General features: G+C 22.7%; 5 protein-coding genes and 1 pseudogene across 5 annotated transcripts, besides 1 other annotated feature; 1 reads left to right on the top strand and 5 right to left on the bottom strand.

Annotated features, from left to right (window-relative positions):
- Positions 1–219: 219 nt before the first annotated feature.
- On the top strand, positions 220–1876 carry PBANKA_0515600 (conserved protein, unknown function; the record flags this gene model as incomplete). Its single annotated transcript, XM_034568403.1, has 3 exons — positions 220–349; positions 598–867; positions 966–1876. 3 exons carry the CDS (start codon positions 220–222, stop codon positions 1874–1876), a joined length of 1311 nt encoding a protein of 436 aa, XP_034420397.1.
- Positions 1877–2362: 486 nt separating this feature from the next.
- PBANKA_0515500 (protein phosphatase inhibitor 3, putative) lies at positions 2363–3180 on the bottom strand (the record flags this gene model as incomplete). Its single annotated transcript, XM_034568402.1, has 4 exons — positions 2363–2377; positions 2524–2573; positions 2677–2787; positions 3009–3180. The coding sequence occupies 4 exons, from the start codon at positions 3178–3180 to the stop codon at positions 2363–2365; spliced, it is 348 nt and encodes a 115-aa protein (XP_034420396.1).
- Positions 3181–5026: 1846 nt separating this feature from the next.
- On the bottom strand, positions 5027–6997 carry PBANKA_0515400 (conserved Plasmodium protein, unknown function; the record flags this gene model as incomplete). The annotated part of the gene is made up of 1 exon (XM_034568401.1): positions 5027–6997. The coding sequence occupies one exon, from the start codon at positions 6995–6997 to the stop codon at positions 5027–5029; it is 1971 nt and encodes a 656-aa protein (XP_034420395.1).
- A 4045-nt stretch (positions 6998–11042) lies between these two features.
- Positions 11043–12915, bottom strand: PBANKA_0515350 (annotated as a pseudogene).
- Positions 11043–12915: a sequence feature.
- Positions 12916–14328: 1413 nt separating this feature from the next.
- Positions 14329–16404, bottom strand: PBANKA_0515300 (conserved Plasmodium protein, unknown function; the record flags this gene model as incomplete). The annotated part of the gene is made up of 1 exon (XM_034568400.1): positions 14329–16404. The coding sequence occupies one exon, from the start codon at positions 16402–16404 to the stop codon at positions 14329–14331; it is 2076 nt and encodes a 691-aa protein (XP_034420394.1).
- An 843-nt stretch (positions 16405–17247) lies between these two features.
- On the bottom strand, positions 17248–18342 carry PBANKA_0515200 (MORN repeat-containing protein 1, putative; the record flags this gene model as incomplete). The annotated part of the gene is made up of 1 exon (XM_034568399.1): positions 17248–18342. One exon carries the CDS (start codon positions 18340–18342, stop codon positions 17248–17250), a length of 1095 nt encoding a protein of 364 aa, XP_034420393.1.
- Between the last annotated feature and the right edge of the window lie 593 nt (positions 18343–18935).

Here is an 18935-nt window from a genome sequence, read left to right as displayed (position 1 = left end):
TTGTTATCTCTTTATGTCATTTAATTTTTATCAAATTTCCATTTAACCTTTATACACATAAATAAAAATATACTCCCCATTTGCAATAACTAGCTATTAATATTTTTTTCCAAACTTATTTTATGATAATTTACATTTTTCAAAATGAAAATCGATATATTGTAAATATAACCTGGAATATATTAAAAAAAAAAATTAATAAAAAGGATGTGATAAAAAATGAGTAATTCCAATTTAAATATTAAATTAAATACACGCACTAATTATGAGGGAAACAAAAACTCAAAGTCACAAATTTTCTCCGATAGTGATGATGAAGAAGTGGAAACATTTTCTAATGTAGTTAACAGTATGCCCATACATGTATATATTTACTTATTTATTATGTGGAAAAAAACTAGTAGAAGATATAACTGCCTTGTTAATGTCCAATTTTATAACAAATTGTTTAAGCTTGTCTCGTTATAAATCTATGACTAGCCCACGAAATACCTTCCCCTTAATTTTTATATTTTTGTTTTTATCACTAATTATGCATATATTTATTTCACAGTCTGTTTTCATTAGTTTAACCTCATTTTATTATTATTTTCACAGAAGACGGGTCATTTTATAAGAAACTCTATAATTTTATCCAATCTAAATCCAAGTATATTTCTTTAATAATAAGATCACAAAATACACCCTCTAATGGAGGCATTATTCCTAAATGGGACTATAAAAAATCAAATAGAAAACCCATACAGAAAAAAAAAGACGATGATAAAGATAGAGAAAATGCTCTAAATACAATTAATGAAATAGTAAAAAATAAATTCTCAAAATATTCAGAAGAGCACATTAATTTATATATGAAAGAAATCTTAGGTAAGTGCGTTTTTCAATTCTCAATTTTCACAACCGCATTTAAGATTATTTTTATTATATAATTCATTTTTTTTTTTTTTTTATCATCGACTCTTTAGCTAATCCACCCCAAGAAAAATGTTCTTTACATGATATTTTTTTCCAAAAAAATGAAAAAAAAATGTTTATAAAACATAACTTAATTAGCTATATTTTAAATTTTATGGATTTTCAAACATTAATGCGATTTAAAGAATGCTCAAAAATAGATAACGAAGTTGTGAGCTTATATCTCCGAAAAAAATTATATTCATTATCTTTTAAAGACAATGAAATAAAAACAAATATACATTATTGGAAAAATGTAATAAATTTTTTTTTTTTTAAAGCTGGTACTTTGAGACCAATAGACAGAACAAATTATTCTTTAATTTTTAATGAATTAGAAAAAAATAAAAGTTTTTGCATTATTACAAAAAATTCAATGACTTCAAATATATTTATAAGTTTAGATTATTTTGCTGCAAATTTAATTAAAACTTGTAACCACAATAATCCATTACCACATACATGTAATGTTAGAAATGAAATACAAGGGATTACATATTTTAAATCAAAAAATATTACACTTACTCAATTTATTTCAGAATATTACAAAAGATTACAAATTAATGATGATGAATTAATGTGGAATTTATTTCACTTTAGAAGACGCCCAGAATTTTTATCATTACTTTTTTTAGAATATATTAAATGTATGTTATCTATTCTAAACAAATACAATGGTTCTTGTATTTTTAAAAAAACTGAATATTTAGTTAATTCAGGTCATCATATTTCTCATCGAGTATGGATACAAATGTTTTATGAGTATGGATATGAACCCACCAAAGAAAAAAATAAAGTAACACAAAAGGCCACGCTTCAGGAAAGTCGGCTCAGAAACAGCCAAATTTCGCCATCTCTTGGTAATAATAATAATCGAACTTTATATTTAACAATTGCGGACCACTATAAATGGGATGCATAAATTTTGACTTCGTTTATCCCAAAAAATTTGTTTGGTTTTATTTATTCATTTTATTTTTTTAATTAAAAAAATATAGTGTTTATATTAATGCATGATATGAGACAATTGTGTTTTGTTTACTTCTATTTAAATATATTGTTTTAACAAAAATATCAAAAAAAATTAATAATATATAAGCAATATATCTATAAGATAAATCAAATTAGACATTTTGTGTGAAAAAAATAGTATATATAATAAAAGAAAAAAAAAATAGTAAACGGAATAATAATAGCCATTGCTAGCCATAAATGTGTAAATTTTCATAATGTCAACCATATGAGTGGCCAATTGTCTATAACTTTTATAAGGTTTCAATAAATAAGATAACTATTTTGAGAATGTTTTATCTCGATTTTTTTATTACTAAAAATTATATTTAAAAAAAAATACAGTGTGATAAAGGAAAAATAAATAAAGAAATCTTTATTATAGTCTTGTCCTATTTCAGTGTCTCCGATGCTAAAAAATAAATATATATAATATTGAAAAGGTATAAACAAATTCAGTAAAAAAAGTATAAATAACTAGCATAAATGTAAATTTCTTTCTCTCAAGCATATAGCGAAACAAACACACAGTTATGAATAAATTGCTTAATATATTACTATTATTTCTGTTTTAATTGACAACCTATTGGAACAATCACTACAACCAACTATTAAAGAAGTAAAAAATTATTATAATTCTTATTATTTTGAGTTATCTTATAAATGCATAAATTTAAATTTTTATGTCCATATTTCAGATGATATATATACCTTTCCCTGTTTTTTTATATGACTTCTTATTATTGACTTCGAAATCACTAACTGAAGATTCAGATTCAGAACTTTCATCGAATCTCTTGGGCTTTTTATATTTACAACAAGCTAACAAACGTTAGATAAAATTATATATATTTTTTTAAAACATGTCAATATATGCATAAGTATGCTGGTGCACACATAGGCAATCCACAAAGAGCATAGAAAGATATATCAATCTATTCTTAATATAGTTGTCAACACAATGTACATAGAAAATCTTTTATGTATATATTTTTTCCTGACTGTACATATTTTTTTCCATATTATTTTTTTGTTAAACCTACCTTTAGACGATTTTTTATTGGCGTGTTCATTATCAATTGTATTTTTATCCCATGTAACTTTTTTTTGGGGAGCTAGCTTTACAAATCTTACAATATCTCGAGTATTTCCGTCTCTTCCAGTTCTCGAGGAAGGATCTTGTAAACATGTTATCGTCGAATTACCATGGGACATTTTTATGGCGTTTTCAACAGGTATTATATGTAAAAACACCAAAAAAAATAATATATTAAACTTAGCATTTAGCCTAGTTAATATATAATTTATTAAATCCGTGTATTATTTTTCTTCTATTTTGTATATATATAATAAAACTTGCATAATATATATATATTAATTATATTATGCTATTTTAAATAAAATGATATTTCTTAGTCTCCAATAAATAACAAAGTATAAATGTACTTATAATAAATATAACGTACTTTTTCATATAAATTTCACGCAATAAACAATATATTTTTCAGTTTACTAGGCAACTGCTATTTTTATTTTAATTATTTTGTATTTATTGGTGTATTAAATGGTTTACCTGCATTGTTCTATATATATTATTGTTATAAAAGATCTATATATAGCAAATATAACACTGTTAAATTCTGCAAATAATTTAATCGATTTAGCCACTCTCTACAATTTTGGACATGCACTATGAATTCATTTTTTTTAATAATTTTTGATTGATCAGTTATAATTTATTTTATTAATTAAATTTGCAGCATATAATAAAAAATACACAATTAAGAAAAAAATTGTAATGTACTATTTTTTAGTAATTATACTAGTATTATATAAACATATACTTGTAAATATAACATAATTATACATAAAATTTTTTTATAATTTTTTTAATTATGCTTTATTATAGGTTAATTTGTGACTTAAAAAATTAAATAAAATAAAATTATAAAATTAATCGAACATTTATGGTATGGATTTTATGCTACAAAATATCCATAAAATAAATGCTATTTTTTTTATTTTATTTATTTTGTAGCGTGAATAATATCATAAATTGCATGTATAATCCAATATCTCTCATTATGCATATATGTGTATGAGGAATTGGAATAACGACAAAAAAAAGTACAATATACAAATATAATAACGCCAATGCATAACAATGAAAAGTGTTTAGGCCAAATGTTCTTATTTTTATACAATAATAATATATGCATGTGATTGCATATTATTATGGGGATATATGTCTGTTAATAAAATATTTTTTTTTTATTTTTATGTCCATAAAATATTTTTTTTTCCATATAATTTTTTATTTTGTAACAACTAATTCAAATGGATAGTAAGATTTTGAAAAATTCTTCATATATGCTCAAGTATATTCAGAAAGATATGTCTTGTTCATATATATAATATTCTCCTATGTAAACAAATAATAAATATATCTAGTATGCATAAAAGGATTATGCTAAATCTACATAGACATATCTATATGTTTTGTGGTTGCCATTTTATGAGTATTTCTCGTTATAACTACCTCTCAACAACTTTTATATTTGATAACTTCTGAAAAATTCAATCTTCAAAGAGGGGAAAATAATAATATAAAATGTTTATCTTATGTTATCTAATCTTTATGTTTATCTATGGCCAAAATAAATCAGTATATATAATAAAAATTATATTCGAATTAAACTGAGTTTTAAAAAAACAAAACAAATAAAATAAAATAAAATACTCGCACATATATTTATATATGTGCTATTTCATTGAGGTGAGAAAAGGAAATACAATAATTTCCAATTATATGCATAAAATTGTAATATTCTTTTGAAAAAAATATATTCGAAAATCTATATAATAATAGATACTTGATATCTTCCTAATTCCATCCAATTTAACTGATTTCCACATTTCCCACTTTACAAATAAATTTACATTTTTTGCATAATAGGTAAAAATAAGTGAAAATATTTAATAATTAGATTCGTAAAAAATTTACGATAATTTATGAAAACTTATAAAAATTTATGAAATTATTTTCTCTAAGAAAATGTAATTAAATGCCATAACTTTCAAAATCATCTTCATTATCAGTATCGTCTTCATTACTTATTTTCTCCTTTTTTTTTGATATTTGTATTAATCCTTTTTTTTTTTTTTTTTTATTTTGAATATCGTATTCATTATCATCAGTAGAACTATCTACTTCCTTTTGTTCGCCTTCAGAGTCTTCGATATTTATTTCATTTAATTTTCTTTTTTTTTTTACATTATCATTATTAACAAAGTTAAGATAATTCACTGTATCGTAACTTTGCCAAATATTTTCCAACATTTTATTTTCGTTACTTACCCTTCTTAGGAGTATTGGATTTGCTGCTGATACAATACCAAGAGATATAAAATTATATATATCATAATAATTATATGGTCCATATATATTATTATTAACATCACTTTGCCATTTTAGTTGCCATAATATATTTCCACTTTCTTTACATTCTTCTAATTTTTTACATATTTCTTCAAATTCATTTTTTGTTAAAAAATATACATTTTTATATTCATTGGTTAATTTTTGTGTTAGATCAATTATGTTATTAAATTGTCTTTCTATTGTTTTGTAATCTAATAATGCCTTTTGATAAACTTCCTCTAATTGCTGCATTTTTTTTTTATGCTCATTCTGAATCGTATCACCCGAAGCTTCTTCTTTTTCCTTTTCCACATTAGCCTTATCTTCTTTTTCCTTTTCCACATTAGCCTTATCTTCTTTTTCCTTTTCCACATTAGCCTTATCTTTTTCCTTTTCCACATTAGCCTTATCTTCTTTTTCCTTTTCCACATTAGCATTATCTTCTTTTTCCTTTTCCACATTAGCCTTATCTTCTTTTTCCTTTTCCGCATTAGCCTTATCTTCTTTTTCCTTTTCCACATCAGCCTTATATTCATCACTTTGTCTGATATTTACTTGGAGTTCATTTGGAGTGACTCGATCCTTGCTAGATTGAAGATTTTCCCCTGTTCCATCTTTTTGAGATTCTTGTACTCTTGCTTCCTCTAAATTTGTTTTGCATTGATTTAAATAATTCTTGCAATTTTTTAAATCATTTTTATACCTAATCATGGCTTTAATAGGTGTTTCTTTATCTGCTAATAAACACGACAAGGAATAAAGCCCATCATATATATTAACACTAAGAGAATTGTCATATATATCAGTATTAATATTATTATTAGATTTCGAAATGATTTCTTTATGTATTTGAGTATGTAATTTATTATTTGAAAAAGATTCATTTTCATCAATAGATTTTAACCACGCTTCTTCCACTTTGTTATTTTTAGAATCATGATAAATATAATTCCCATCTTTATCTATATATCCTTCTTGTAATTCATTTTTCATATTAAACGGTTCAATCTCATACCCAAAATAATCTTTGTTATAATATGTTGTTTTTTCTTCTGCATTTATAATAGCAGATTGAATATCATTAATTTCAAAAGAACAATCTTCACTAAATGATTGAGCAAATTTATCTTTTTTAGAATAGGATGCATTATTTTTTTCATTATCATCAGAAGTAGAATTTGAATCTCTTTTGTTTATTTTACTGTGTAAATCAATTTTCAATTTGTTAACTCCTTTAAATGCCGAATTAACTAAATTATTTTTTTTCAAAAAATTATTTTGTATATCTTCTTCTTCCTCATCTTCATCCATTTCATTATATTCCAATATCTTATCATTAACGTTTAAAAAAGTATCATATTTTTGAATCTCTTGATCATTAAAATCAGCATTATACATTCTATTATAAAAGGATTCAAAATAATTAAAATTATTTAATGCAAAATTAAAATAACTGTTTTCATTTTCATCTTTTTCATAATATAACGTTTCATTTTTTTCGGAAAATTGAACCTTTTTTTTTTTTTTCGTTTTCTCGGTATTATCGTGGCAACTTACTAATTCTGTTTCTATTTTTTTTAAATCGACTTCAACACTTTGTTCATTCAGCATTTTTAGTTAAATTTTACAACAATATTTTATAACTTTCAATTTTGTTAAAACCTTTATGGCTATTTCCTGATCTATCTTCTCTTATTATCCTTAATATTTTTTTTTTTTTTATTTCAGTTTTGGGAAAAAAAAAACATCAGTTTGTATATCTCTTAGTTTATACATATATAATATGTACGCACGTGGAAATACTACTTTTTATGAACATATATATGCATACACAAATGGGTAATACAATTAAATGCATATATAGATATATTTAATTATTTATTCTGTCTATGAAAACGTTCGATAAAAATGCGTACATAGCTATATATATACGCTCTCAGTCGATACATTAGATATATAATGATTATTTAAATATTAGAGTGAATTAGGAAACTTTATGGACAATTATACACATGTGTATAGTCCCCAATGTAGATATATACATAATTATTTATTTCTAGTCCATGTATATGTTATTCGGTATGTTATTATATATGCATCAAAAGGAAAAAATAAGAAAAAAGAAAAAAAAATGTATATATATATTTCTCTTAATGAATATGCAGAACAAGTTTTTTTATTTGTCATTTTGCATTTTTGCTATATTTTTTATGCTTTATTTTTGTATATTCCTAAGAATTCACATGTATTTGTTATTTATTTTGGTATATTTCATTTATTTTTATTCATCATTATTTATTCTATTTTTATTTCCTTTTTAATTGTATTTATATATGTATAATAATATGGTTTAATCGGCTTAAAAAAAAAGATATAAAAATGAACGAAAAAATGTATAAATAAAATTAATGTCCAAAACTAAATCTTAAAAAAAGGACAAAAAAACATATATATATATTATATATGCATGTTATATATATTATATACAATTGAATAACCCAAAGGTTGAATTGCTTTAACAACAGCGTATACTGAAAATATAAACAAATATAAAATATATACAAAATATACAAAATATACAAAAATATAAATAATTATATATAAATAAATAATTAAACATATATTCAAAAGCAAAAAAACTTCTCTCGTTTCTTCCTTTTCATTTATTGTAATTCGCTACAAAAAAATATATGGAGAACATTATATTTTTCAAAGGTGTTATAAGCACATATTTTAAGCGTGCATATTAATAAGCTCCTTTTTTCCAAGCTCCTTTTTAAGCAATAAAAATTGGAAAAGGGAAATTTAAGAATGTTAATTTTGTGTTTTCTTTAATTTTACTTTTTCGAAAATTTAACTTTAAAAATATAAAATAATATTTATATTTTTTGTTGTTATTTACATATTTTTTTAAGGCACAAAAAAGTGTATATTATGCACAATTTTATTTTATCACTAAATTACGAGAGAAATTACACACATAATAATGCCAATATGTAATTTGTGAATACTGCTTATTATATGTTTTGTAGTACATCCCTATGTATATATGTATGCATATTAAAAAAAATATATTAAAAATATCAATCTAATAAATTGCATAAATATGCTAAAACATTATTTTATGCGTATACATCCGTAGTAACGTTCGCTTTGCTTACTGGATGTACTTGTATTGCAAATAAACTACACATAAAATTTATATACATACAAATATGTACCTACGCAATACATACAATTAGTATAGTCGTTTAGCAAATATATAAAAATGCCATATTGTGCATTGTAGCTAACAATTTTTAAATGAAATAAAATAGAATGAAAATATATTTTATTAAAATAAATGTAATACCCAAATTATAATAATAGCTTAACTCTTAAAATGGGGAGAAAAGAATACAAAAACCCTTGTATGCATAAGTTTGTTACAAACTTAAACTCTAATGTTGGAAAGCCATAAATATAGTTCATTGTCCATATATATAAACATATACACACAAATATATGAATATAAAAATGTTAGTTATTCAGTTCCTTTTCTTATTTTATATCACAATTAAGTAAAAAGCTAGATATATTTTGGCTAAATTTTAGAAAATTTGTTATTATTAATTTTATTTTTATTTGCCTTTTATTAAGACTTTTTACTAGCATTATTTTTTCTATGTTTCCTTCATTCGACTAAATCTATACATATGATCATCAAATTTTAATTAAATATTAATTGTATAGCTTATTTCACCTTTTACATATGAACTGTTCATATTTATAATTTTTTTTATTTTCAAAAACCTTTATTCCATAGATCATTTGACTTCAAATTAAAGTCAGTAAATACACATACACATATAATCCAGTCATCAATGTAGTTTCCCCATGAAATTTATGAAGTCGTTATAAGCTCAACAAATTTGTAGTTCTTTCTAGCATATTTAACAAGTTATCCAAAAAAAAGCTAAAAAAAACAGCTAAAAAAAACGAAAACTACATACTCGTCAATATACATATCATCTACCTATTTAAAAAATTTTATTTTGGCGCCCATTTCCCCATTCTAGGTTATACATATATTTCCAATTCTCAAAAATAACAATTGTTATTTTTCTCTTTTCATAGCTTTATAAACAATTGTAATGGCACATTTTGTGTGTGCACACATAAATAGCGATAAATATTTCAATTCAAATGATTTAAGAACAGTAATATTAATACCTAAATACATGTACAATTACACACATATAATATTTTTTGCTATTTTTTTATTTTTTACATAAATATTCATACTATATATGCGAATCAATTCGCAAAAAAAAAATAAGAATAAAAAAAAGGGAAAAAATTAAAAAAAAATGCAAAATTATCGTGTCGATTCCATGAATATGCACATATATACATATATAATAATAGTATGCTTCTACACAGATAGTATATTATGTTGTTAAAGTCGATTTGAGGAGAAAAGTTAATTGAATTATTATTTTTGAGGAATTTATTATATTTATGTTTTTCCTTAATCAAAAATTCTTCATAGTTTTTTTCGAGGATTTTAATTTTGTTAAAATATTATTTTTATTTAAATTAAAAGAAAAAGTTACAAATTTATCAAAATTTATATTATTAGTATCAAAAATATTATTTTTTTTAAATACATTTAATTCTTTATTCACATAAAAAAAAAAAAAAGGAATAATATAATTTATATTTTTCTCATTAAATATTAGATCAATATTAATAAACTGAAATAAACTTTTATATACATATTTTTTTGAACAAAAATTTATAAATTTTTTATTTTTATTAGTATATTTTTTATATCTTTATTTTTATTTTCTATTTTTATATTGTTATTATTTTCTCTATTTTTATCACTAACATTGTCTAAAATTATTTCATCGGGACAACCTATACTTATAGGAATTGCGTTTGGTGTATTGGTTTTCCCTAAATTGTCTTTTGAGCATTTCATATCTAAGTGTTTAATATATTTATTCCTAAATCCGATTTATAAAGATAAGAACAAAATGAAATTGTATCTATACTAACAATATAATCATATACAACTATATTAAAAACATTAACTGATGTACGATTCGTCGAAAATGTTCACATATTCTATTAATAATAACGATTCATCATTATATATATATACATATATGATTAGACTTTTGAATAAAAACATTTCCTTTTTCCATATTATTTAATTCCTTAATCTTATGAATTGCTTTCTCGTAATTTTTATTTAGGTGATATTACTTATCCTGTTCATCATATTTTTCAATAAATTTTTTTTTATCATTTTTCATTTTGTTAAATCTATTTCGATTTCCTTATTCGAAATATATCCATAAATTTTTTTATTATCACAATTATATCGATAATTTTCATAAAACTTATTCAAAGTTGGACTTAGAAATAAATTATTACAACTTCTTCTCAATGATATATTTTTTAAATATGTATAATATTGTACATATTTTTTTTCAAATTGTTTTGTATCCCATAAATGAAACTTTTTGCGCGTATCTTTTTTGTAATACATACAAATGATTTGTCTATTATTAGAATGGTTAAAGATATATTGTAAATATTTTCATCACAAATAGAAATATTTTTCTTACTTGTTAAATAGGGAATTATTAATTGCTAAAATTTGAAATCAGTATATGTGCATTTTACAAAATATTATTTTTTTTTTTTTTTTATAATTTTTTTTTATAATTTTTTTTTCTTCATTTACTAGATCAATAGTACTATCACTTTCAATATGTTCGTCAAGCCCATTTTTATCAAAAAAATATAAAAATTTATCATTAACATTTGGCATACTTCTACTTCGCATTTTTTTAAGCTTTATTTTATTACAATTATTTTGTAACATATTAATACAGTTTAATTTATGTTTATTATTGTTTCTTGAAAATCTATTATTCTCAGCCATATTAAAATTGGCTTCATATATATCTTCATTTTCATTACTTATCTTAAAAAAATCACCCTTTTTATATAAATTTTCATAAATTTTATTTTCTTTTCTAAAATTGTTCCCTTCTATTTCATCACTTAATTCGTTTTATGTTGTTTCATATAAAATTTTTATTGAATCTTTTTCTTCCTTAGTGTATATCTGTCAATATAATAACAAAAAGACAATGTTAAATAGGAAGTCTTTAAAAAAATATAGTTTGAATATGTCTAGAATTTTAAAATTAATATACATATATCCATTTAGTTTTATATATTTTCATTAGCGCTTACCATTTCTTTTAAATCTTGAATCGACATTAGTTGATTTTCTAAGGCTTGGTTTATGAATCGAACGCTGTTGTAGTGTTCCTACGAAAAGGTATATAGTAAAAAATATCATCAAAAAACAAACATTAAATATACAAATATAAGTATATTATATTTTCCTCTTTTTTTTTTTCTTACATTTGAAGTATAATGTAATTGTATGCAATTGCTATCATTGGAATTTATTTTTATCTCAAGCATGTATCCGTTTTCTTGATATATTAAAATATTTATCTATTATAAAAAAATAAAAATATTTCAGTAAACCACACATGAACTGATAACGGTAATTACAGGATAATATATTTTTTTTTTTTTTTTTTTTTTTACATTGAAAATTTCACCAATTGCTTGAAGCTCTAGTTGACCGCCCCATGCACCATCTGTGCTTATTCTATAAAAACGAAAAAATAAAAATAATAAAAAGTTTTAAAAAATATATATACACATATATTCAAAAAATAATATATTTATAACCATTTTATTTATTATACAACTTTTTGCTTACCTTTCTATATATGATTTATAGCTTTCATCATATTCAATGAAGTTCATATATTTATCCTCATTTTTTTCCAAATGTTCTACCTAAAAATAAAATAAAAAAAGGGAATAAAATTGGAGAAACATAAATACGTTTATATTCATTATTTTTTTCATTAGCCAATAATTTACGTGTGTATTTAAGTTCCATCAAATATAGCCAAACAGGCTAAAAAACCTTTTTGAACTTTTTGAACGTTTTGAAGCTGCCAATTCAGAAAATGTAGCACACACATAAAAACTTACCACTTTCTTTCTGATTTCTTTATAATTTTCCTCAGTATTATATAATTGATCTGAAACTACTCTGAAAAGACAATTTCCATCTGCTCTTATACTTTTTATATAAAATTTTTTTCTAAAATTACTATCATGATAGTCGGTAATCTGAGTTTTCGCCAAAAAATAAATTTAATATAAGTACATAAGTGCATGTGTGTGTTTTTTTTTTTTTTCAGCTAACCAATGAACAATTACTTTCCATATTGTCTCTTTCATATTCTTCACAATTCTATAAATTCCAAAAAATGATTGTATATGTATATTCCTATTTATATATTGCATAAAAAGATAAAAATATATATAAGTATATATATAGGCATATGTTATACCATTTTATATTTTCTCATTACCATGCCCATATTTTGCTTGACTTTTTCCGTATGCTGAATATTGTCTCTCTTTTGTTTATTCATATTTTTTCTTAACTAAAAATATTATTCAAACTAGACATGAAAATATATAAAAGAATTTTATTCAAATCTTATATTCCTTACTTTCCTTAAATATATTTTGACAATATTCCCCAAAGTTTGCATATTATACATACGTATGTATATACAAATATATATGTTCATACAAATGTTGCTTAAACTTTTTAAAAAATTACAACATCATCAAAATTAAATAAATCCTCCAAAAAACGGCACCTAGGGCATTCACATATATGTATGTGTCTTAAATAAAACATAATATATTTTTTTTTATCATATCCTTTCTATTTATTTCGTTTATTTTTATTTGTTAAACTCATAATACACAAATTGGCAACTACAAAATTAAAATATGTATGCATATTAATTTATCAATACGTTGCATTAATATATAAAAAAATATAAATACTAAAATAAGTATAGTATAATAATATAAAATAGTAAAACAACTGATTGTATATATTTTTCCTTAAAATAATACATGTTTATTTTTATCGTAAATCATAAATATTTGTAACCATGAAATATATATAATTACAAAATAATATGATAATAAACTGAGTAGTAGACAATATATTCAAACAAAATGGCAAAGAGGTATAATATTACAATTTTTTTATTAAAAAATAAAAATATGAAATGTATTCGTTATATTGCATAATAATATAATAAAAAATAACAAGCATTTTTTATACTGCATTTAATTATAATTACTTTAAATTACAACGAATGAGTGAATATACCTTTTTAAGTCCTAAAAAATATATGATAAAAAAATAGTTGTCCATATTTAAGAGGAATCTTATTTACCTTTTCACATTCCTAATATTCATATTTATATATATATAGTATTAATTAGCCTTAATACAAAAGTAATGACTATTTATCATATTATATATAATATGCTTATTAGTAGGATAAACAAATCGTTTGTTACAAATTATATAAAATCTATATCGCATTCCACCGTTTGTATGCTAAAGATATTAACAAAAAACGCAAGGGAAAAGAAATATCATAATAATGTATAGTATGCGATTATTTTTGAAAACATGAGAAACTGTAATACTGATAAAAACTTAAAACTAGCAAAAGCCAGTTACCTAATTAGTAATTCATATACACATACAACACCAAAAACAACTAACAAAAAAATGAATGATAAAATGATAAATTATATATATGTCAAACATTAATAACTTTAAAAGTATAAAATACACATGTATTATCTATATAATATGATTGCCACAAGATCATGCATAATTATCTATATATGTATATCGAAGAAACAAATAATTGGGGAATACACAAAAAAGGAAAAAATGTGTCCTTCCAGTTTTCATACGCACATATGCCTTTGATAATATGGACACCCTTTTTTTCTTTTTTTTTCTTTTATTTAAAAAAATCGAAACCCCAAAAATTTTGAGGAGAATCATTAACCTTATTATGAAACCTATGCCGAGAATAAGTCTGTATAGCTTTTTTTTTATTTATTTCTTTTTTTTTGTTTTGATTATCATCACATATCTCATAATATGTTTCCTCATTTTCATCATCTTGTTTAGATTTGTTAATGTGTTCTTTTCCATTTTGTTCATATTTATTAGATAATCTACCATCATTTGTAGATTTATCTAAATCACTGTCATATATAGAATTAGAATCATTTTTTCTATTCTTTGAGTAAATAATATGATTTTTTTGATATATTTTTTTTAATGTATCACTTATAGTTGTATTATTTTCCTTGTCATAATTATATTTATTATTTTTATATAATAATATATCCCCTGGTTTGATATTTATATCTTGATTCATCTTTTTTTTTAATATATCATGAACTGGGTTTCTATGTTCATCTGATTTATTATCCTCATCTATATTTTTTTTTTTGCTTTCGAAGCGATTCACATTTTCTTCTATTTGTTTGAAATTTTCGTTTTCTGAATGGTCAGAAAATATTTCATTATAAAAAGATTTACAATCATCACATTCAAATCCTTTTAAATTTTTTCGTCTTTTACCTCTTATAACTTCAAAAAATAATTGTTTCTTTTTTTTATTTTCGCAATGTATCCCTTTTGTTTTTTTGCAGTTATTTTTCACACATTTATCATTATCGTCATCATTGCTATCAATATTTATCCTTTCACGTAATTCTGCTTCTATCAAATAATTTATAGGATCTTTTTCTGAAGCTAATGATTCAACTTTATGCTTTTCTCTTTTTTTGCAAATCGCATCATATTCTTTTTCAATATTTTTATAGTTTAAATTTTCTATGCTTAACTTATCTTTTAAGTCACAATAACGTGGCTTATAAATAGCACTATCAGTTTTCATAGTATCGACGAATTTAAATTTCCAATCATTTGGTTCACCTTTCTCTTTCTCTGGTAATTCCTCTAATGACTTACTTATCAATTCTTCATATTTTCCACGTAATTTCCCAAGGTATTTTTCACGCAATCTTGTTCCCTTTTCCTTATTATCATCATCTTCTATACCCCCGCTAACATTTTTTATCATATTTTCATCATTCGAATCACTATTATAACCCAAACGTTCCATCTTTCCTACCATTAATTTATCTATATATGAACTACTAATCAATTCTTTATTTGTACAAGTATTTTGGTTGTTATTGCTACCATATTTATCTACTCCCCTATTCGATAAAAGTCTCTTTACTGTATATCTACTTATTACATTCGAATATATATCTAAATCTTTTTTTTGAGACGTATCTACTTGTGTTTGCAAATCAGATATATCCTTATTTAATTCATTGGAAATTTCTAACTCTTTTATATTTTCAGATATATTTTTTTTTTTTAAATAATTATATTCATATGCTTTTTTTAAATTTAATAAATTTATTTCATTATTATCATTATCTGACTTAATTTTTTTGTCTTTATTTAATATAAAAGATGATTTGTCTTTTATTTTATATATATCATTTTCTATTTTACTTGGAAAATTAAAATTCCTTTTCCCTCCTTCAAATAAATTGAGAGAATGTTTTTTTTTATCATCATCTTCTTTCTCCACTTTGTTATCATCATTTTCAGAATCGATATTTTTATAAAATCCATATATGTCTCGTTCTCTATTCCCCTTTTTCATTTTTTTTAACAAACTATGATTTTTTCTATCCATATAACTTTCTAAATATATACTAAGAGTATTGTCCTCATTATATAAGCATTTATTATATTTTTTTTTTTCATCTTCATTTTTGTTACTATTGTTATGTTTACCCCGCTTCGCATTATGCTCACCCTTATCAATTTCGAAAATTGAGTCACTATGTTTCACTTCATTGATTAATATCGATATTTTTTCTATAAATTTTATTTTAAAGTCTAGCATTAACTCATCAAATATTATTCCAAGTACATTTTCAAGATCATTGTGTTCTTTTTTATTAAGAGAATTTTTTTGTAGCTTTTTCAGCGTTTCCATTTTAGTACGCTTTTAAATGTGACATGCATGTAATGTGTATAAATGTGAAGAAGAACGAAAAAAAATATTTAAGGGAACAAAATATAGCTACAATAGTATGAAAGAAAAAAAAATAATAATACCAAATCACGGAAAAAAATACAAATTTGTATGACCATGCAATAAAATACATGACCAAATTAAGAAAAACGAAAATTACAAAAAAATATGCATGAACAGTTCATATAACAATGTGATGTAATAATACGGCATAAAATGGCTAGCTATTTGTTCAAAGTAATATTATATATAATAAATAAAATATGACAACATATTCGGTCTAGCAATTCATATTCTTCCATTGTGATTACTCTTTATTTTAATACCTCAAAAAAAAGTGTTATCATTGCTATTGCTAACAAGTTTATTTTGTTATATTTTATTTCATTTATTTTAATTTTTTATTTTTATTTTTTTGTTTGTTTATGTTTTTTTCGTTCAAGTATGCATATATTAAATTATTCAAAAAAAATATATAATAAAAAATTAATATAAAGTGTGTATATTATATGAAACGTTTACATTGTAAAAAGTAAACCTCATTAAACAATAAAAATTAATAAAAAATTATAAGAATAAAAAATATTTATATACGCAATATGTATATACTAACAAAGGTATAATAATACGAATTATAATAAAAAAAAAATAAACACCAAAGAACAAACATAAAAATACACATAAACAAAATAATAATAAAATAATTTTTCGCAAATATAAACATTATGTTTGTGCCTAATTATCAATGAAAAAAATTATATTATATCGTTCTTCCTCCTTTGTTTCGATTTTAACAACACGCAATTATAAATCAGGGTCATTCCAGGGAGAAGATGGATATAACTGAAATTTTGTTACTTTGATCAAAACACCTGAATTCCATATACCTTCAACAATGGTTCCATTAGAAAAAGTCAATGTTCCTTGTCCTTCTTTTCTATTATATGAAAATTGACCTGAATAAATGGTTCCATCTTCTTTACATGTAAAAACACCAAATCCATGTCTTTGATCATTAACCCACTCACCCTTGTATTTATTTCCATTAGAATAATTAAGAACTCCAAATCCATTTGCTTTATCATTTTTCCATTTTCCTTTAAATTTATCGCCTGATGAATATATTAATTCTCCTTCTCCAGATTTTTTAGCAAATTCCCAATCACCTATATATTTATCTCCTTTACTATAAGTTAATGTCCCTTTTCCATGTACTTTATCATCTTTCCAATATCCTTCGTACATTTCTCCATTAGCATATGTTAATATACCATATCCATTTTTCATATCATTTGACCAATCACCATCATATTTATTACCATTTAAATATTTGTATATACCTTTTCCTTCCATTTTCCCATCAACCCAATCGCCTTCATATATTCCGCCATCAGCAAAGGAATAAACACCTTTCCCTTGCATTTTTCCTTCATACCAATCACCTTCATATGTTTCTGCTATTTTATCTTTACTTCCTTTATATTTAACACATCCTTTTCCATGTCTTTTATCATTTTTCCATTCTCCTACATATATATCCCCATCAGCATATATATATGTGCCTCTTCCGTGCATTTTACCTTCTGACCATTCACCTTCATATTTATCACCATTATTATAATTTAATATACCAAACCCACTTATCTTTCCATTTTCCCATTCTCCTTCATATATATTTCCACTTACAAAATGCGCCATTCCTTTCCCATGTATCTTATCATCCATCCATTCTCCTTCATATGTTGCACCATCAGCATATGTAAATTTCCCTTTTCCTTCTCTTCTTCCATATGCAAAATCACCTTCATACTTTTCATTTTTTGAGTATATTAAAATACCATATCCATGGAACAGACCATCCTTAATGTTCCCGTTGTAACAGTGCATTTCTTCAGACATTTTGTTCTAACTAAATATTGCCACAATGTAGATAATGTTGTGTAAATATATGGATGTATATATATATATATATATATATATGTGTGTGTGTGTAATTTTTTTTAATAAAAGGAAAGTGCTATAGAGTTATGTATATTTTTATAAATTTTAAATACATGAATAATTAATAGATATAAATATATATTATATAGACATAATTATACACAAATATTTATTTTTTCAATAAACAAAAAATTGTCAAAAAAAATTGCGCATATAACAACGTTATGTGAATATTTATTATTTTTTTTTCTCCATATAACAGCACCTGCTATAAATATATTTTGCCAAATAAAATTACAGGATAATTTTAATAGAAATTTAAACATGAAAACCCCTCTATAAATATATATACATATGTATTTTTGAAACAAAAGTACCTATCTAATAGTAACAGAAAATGAAAAATTAGTAGGAAAAAGAAAGCAGTAATACAATTAATTTTTTTTTTTCAAAATTGTCTTTTTATAGCATATATATTTTTATAATATTTAGTGTAAATTGTTTTTTCATTTAAATATTGAATTATCATTTTGTAAAATGTGGAAACTATT

The sequence above is a fragment of the Plasmodium berghei genome (assembly GCF_900002375.2).
Source record: "Plasmodium berghei ANKA genome assembly, chromosome: 5".
NCBI lineage: Eukaryota > Apicomplexa > Aconoidasida > Haemosporida > Plasmodiidae > Plasmodium > Plasmodium berghei.
The sequence above is the reverse complement of the archived record's forward strand: the minus strand, read 5'-3'. Positions and strand labels throughout refer to the sequence as shown.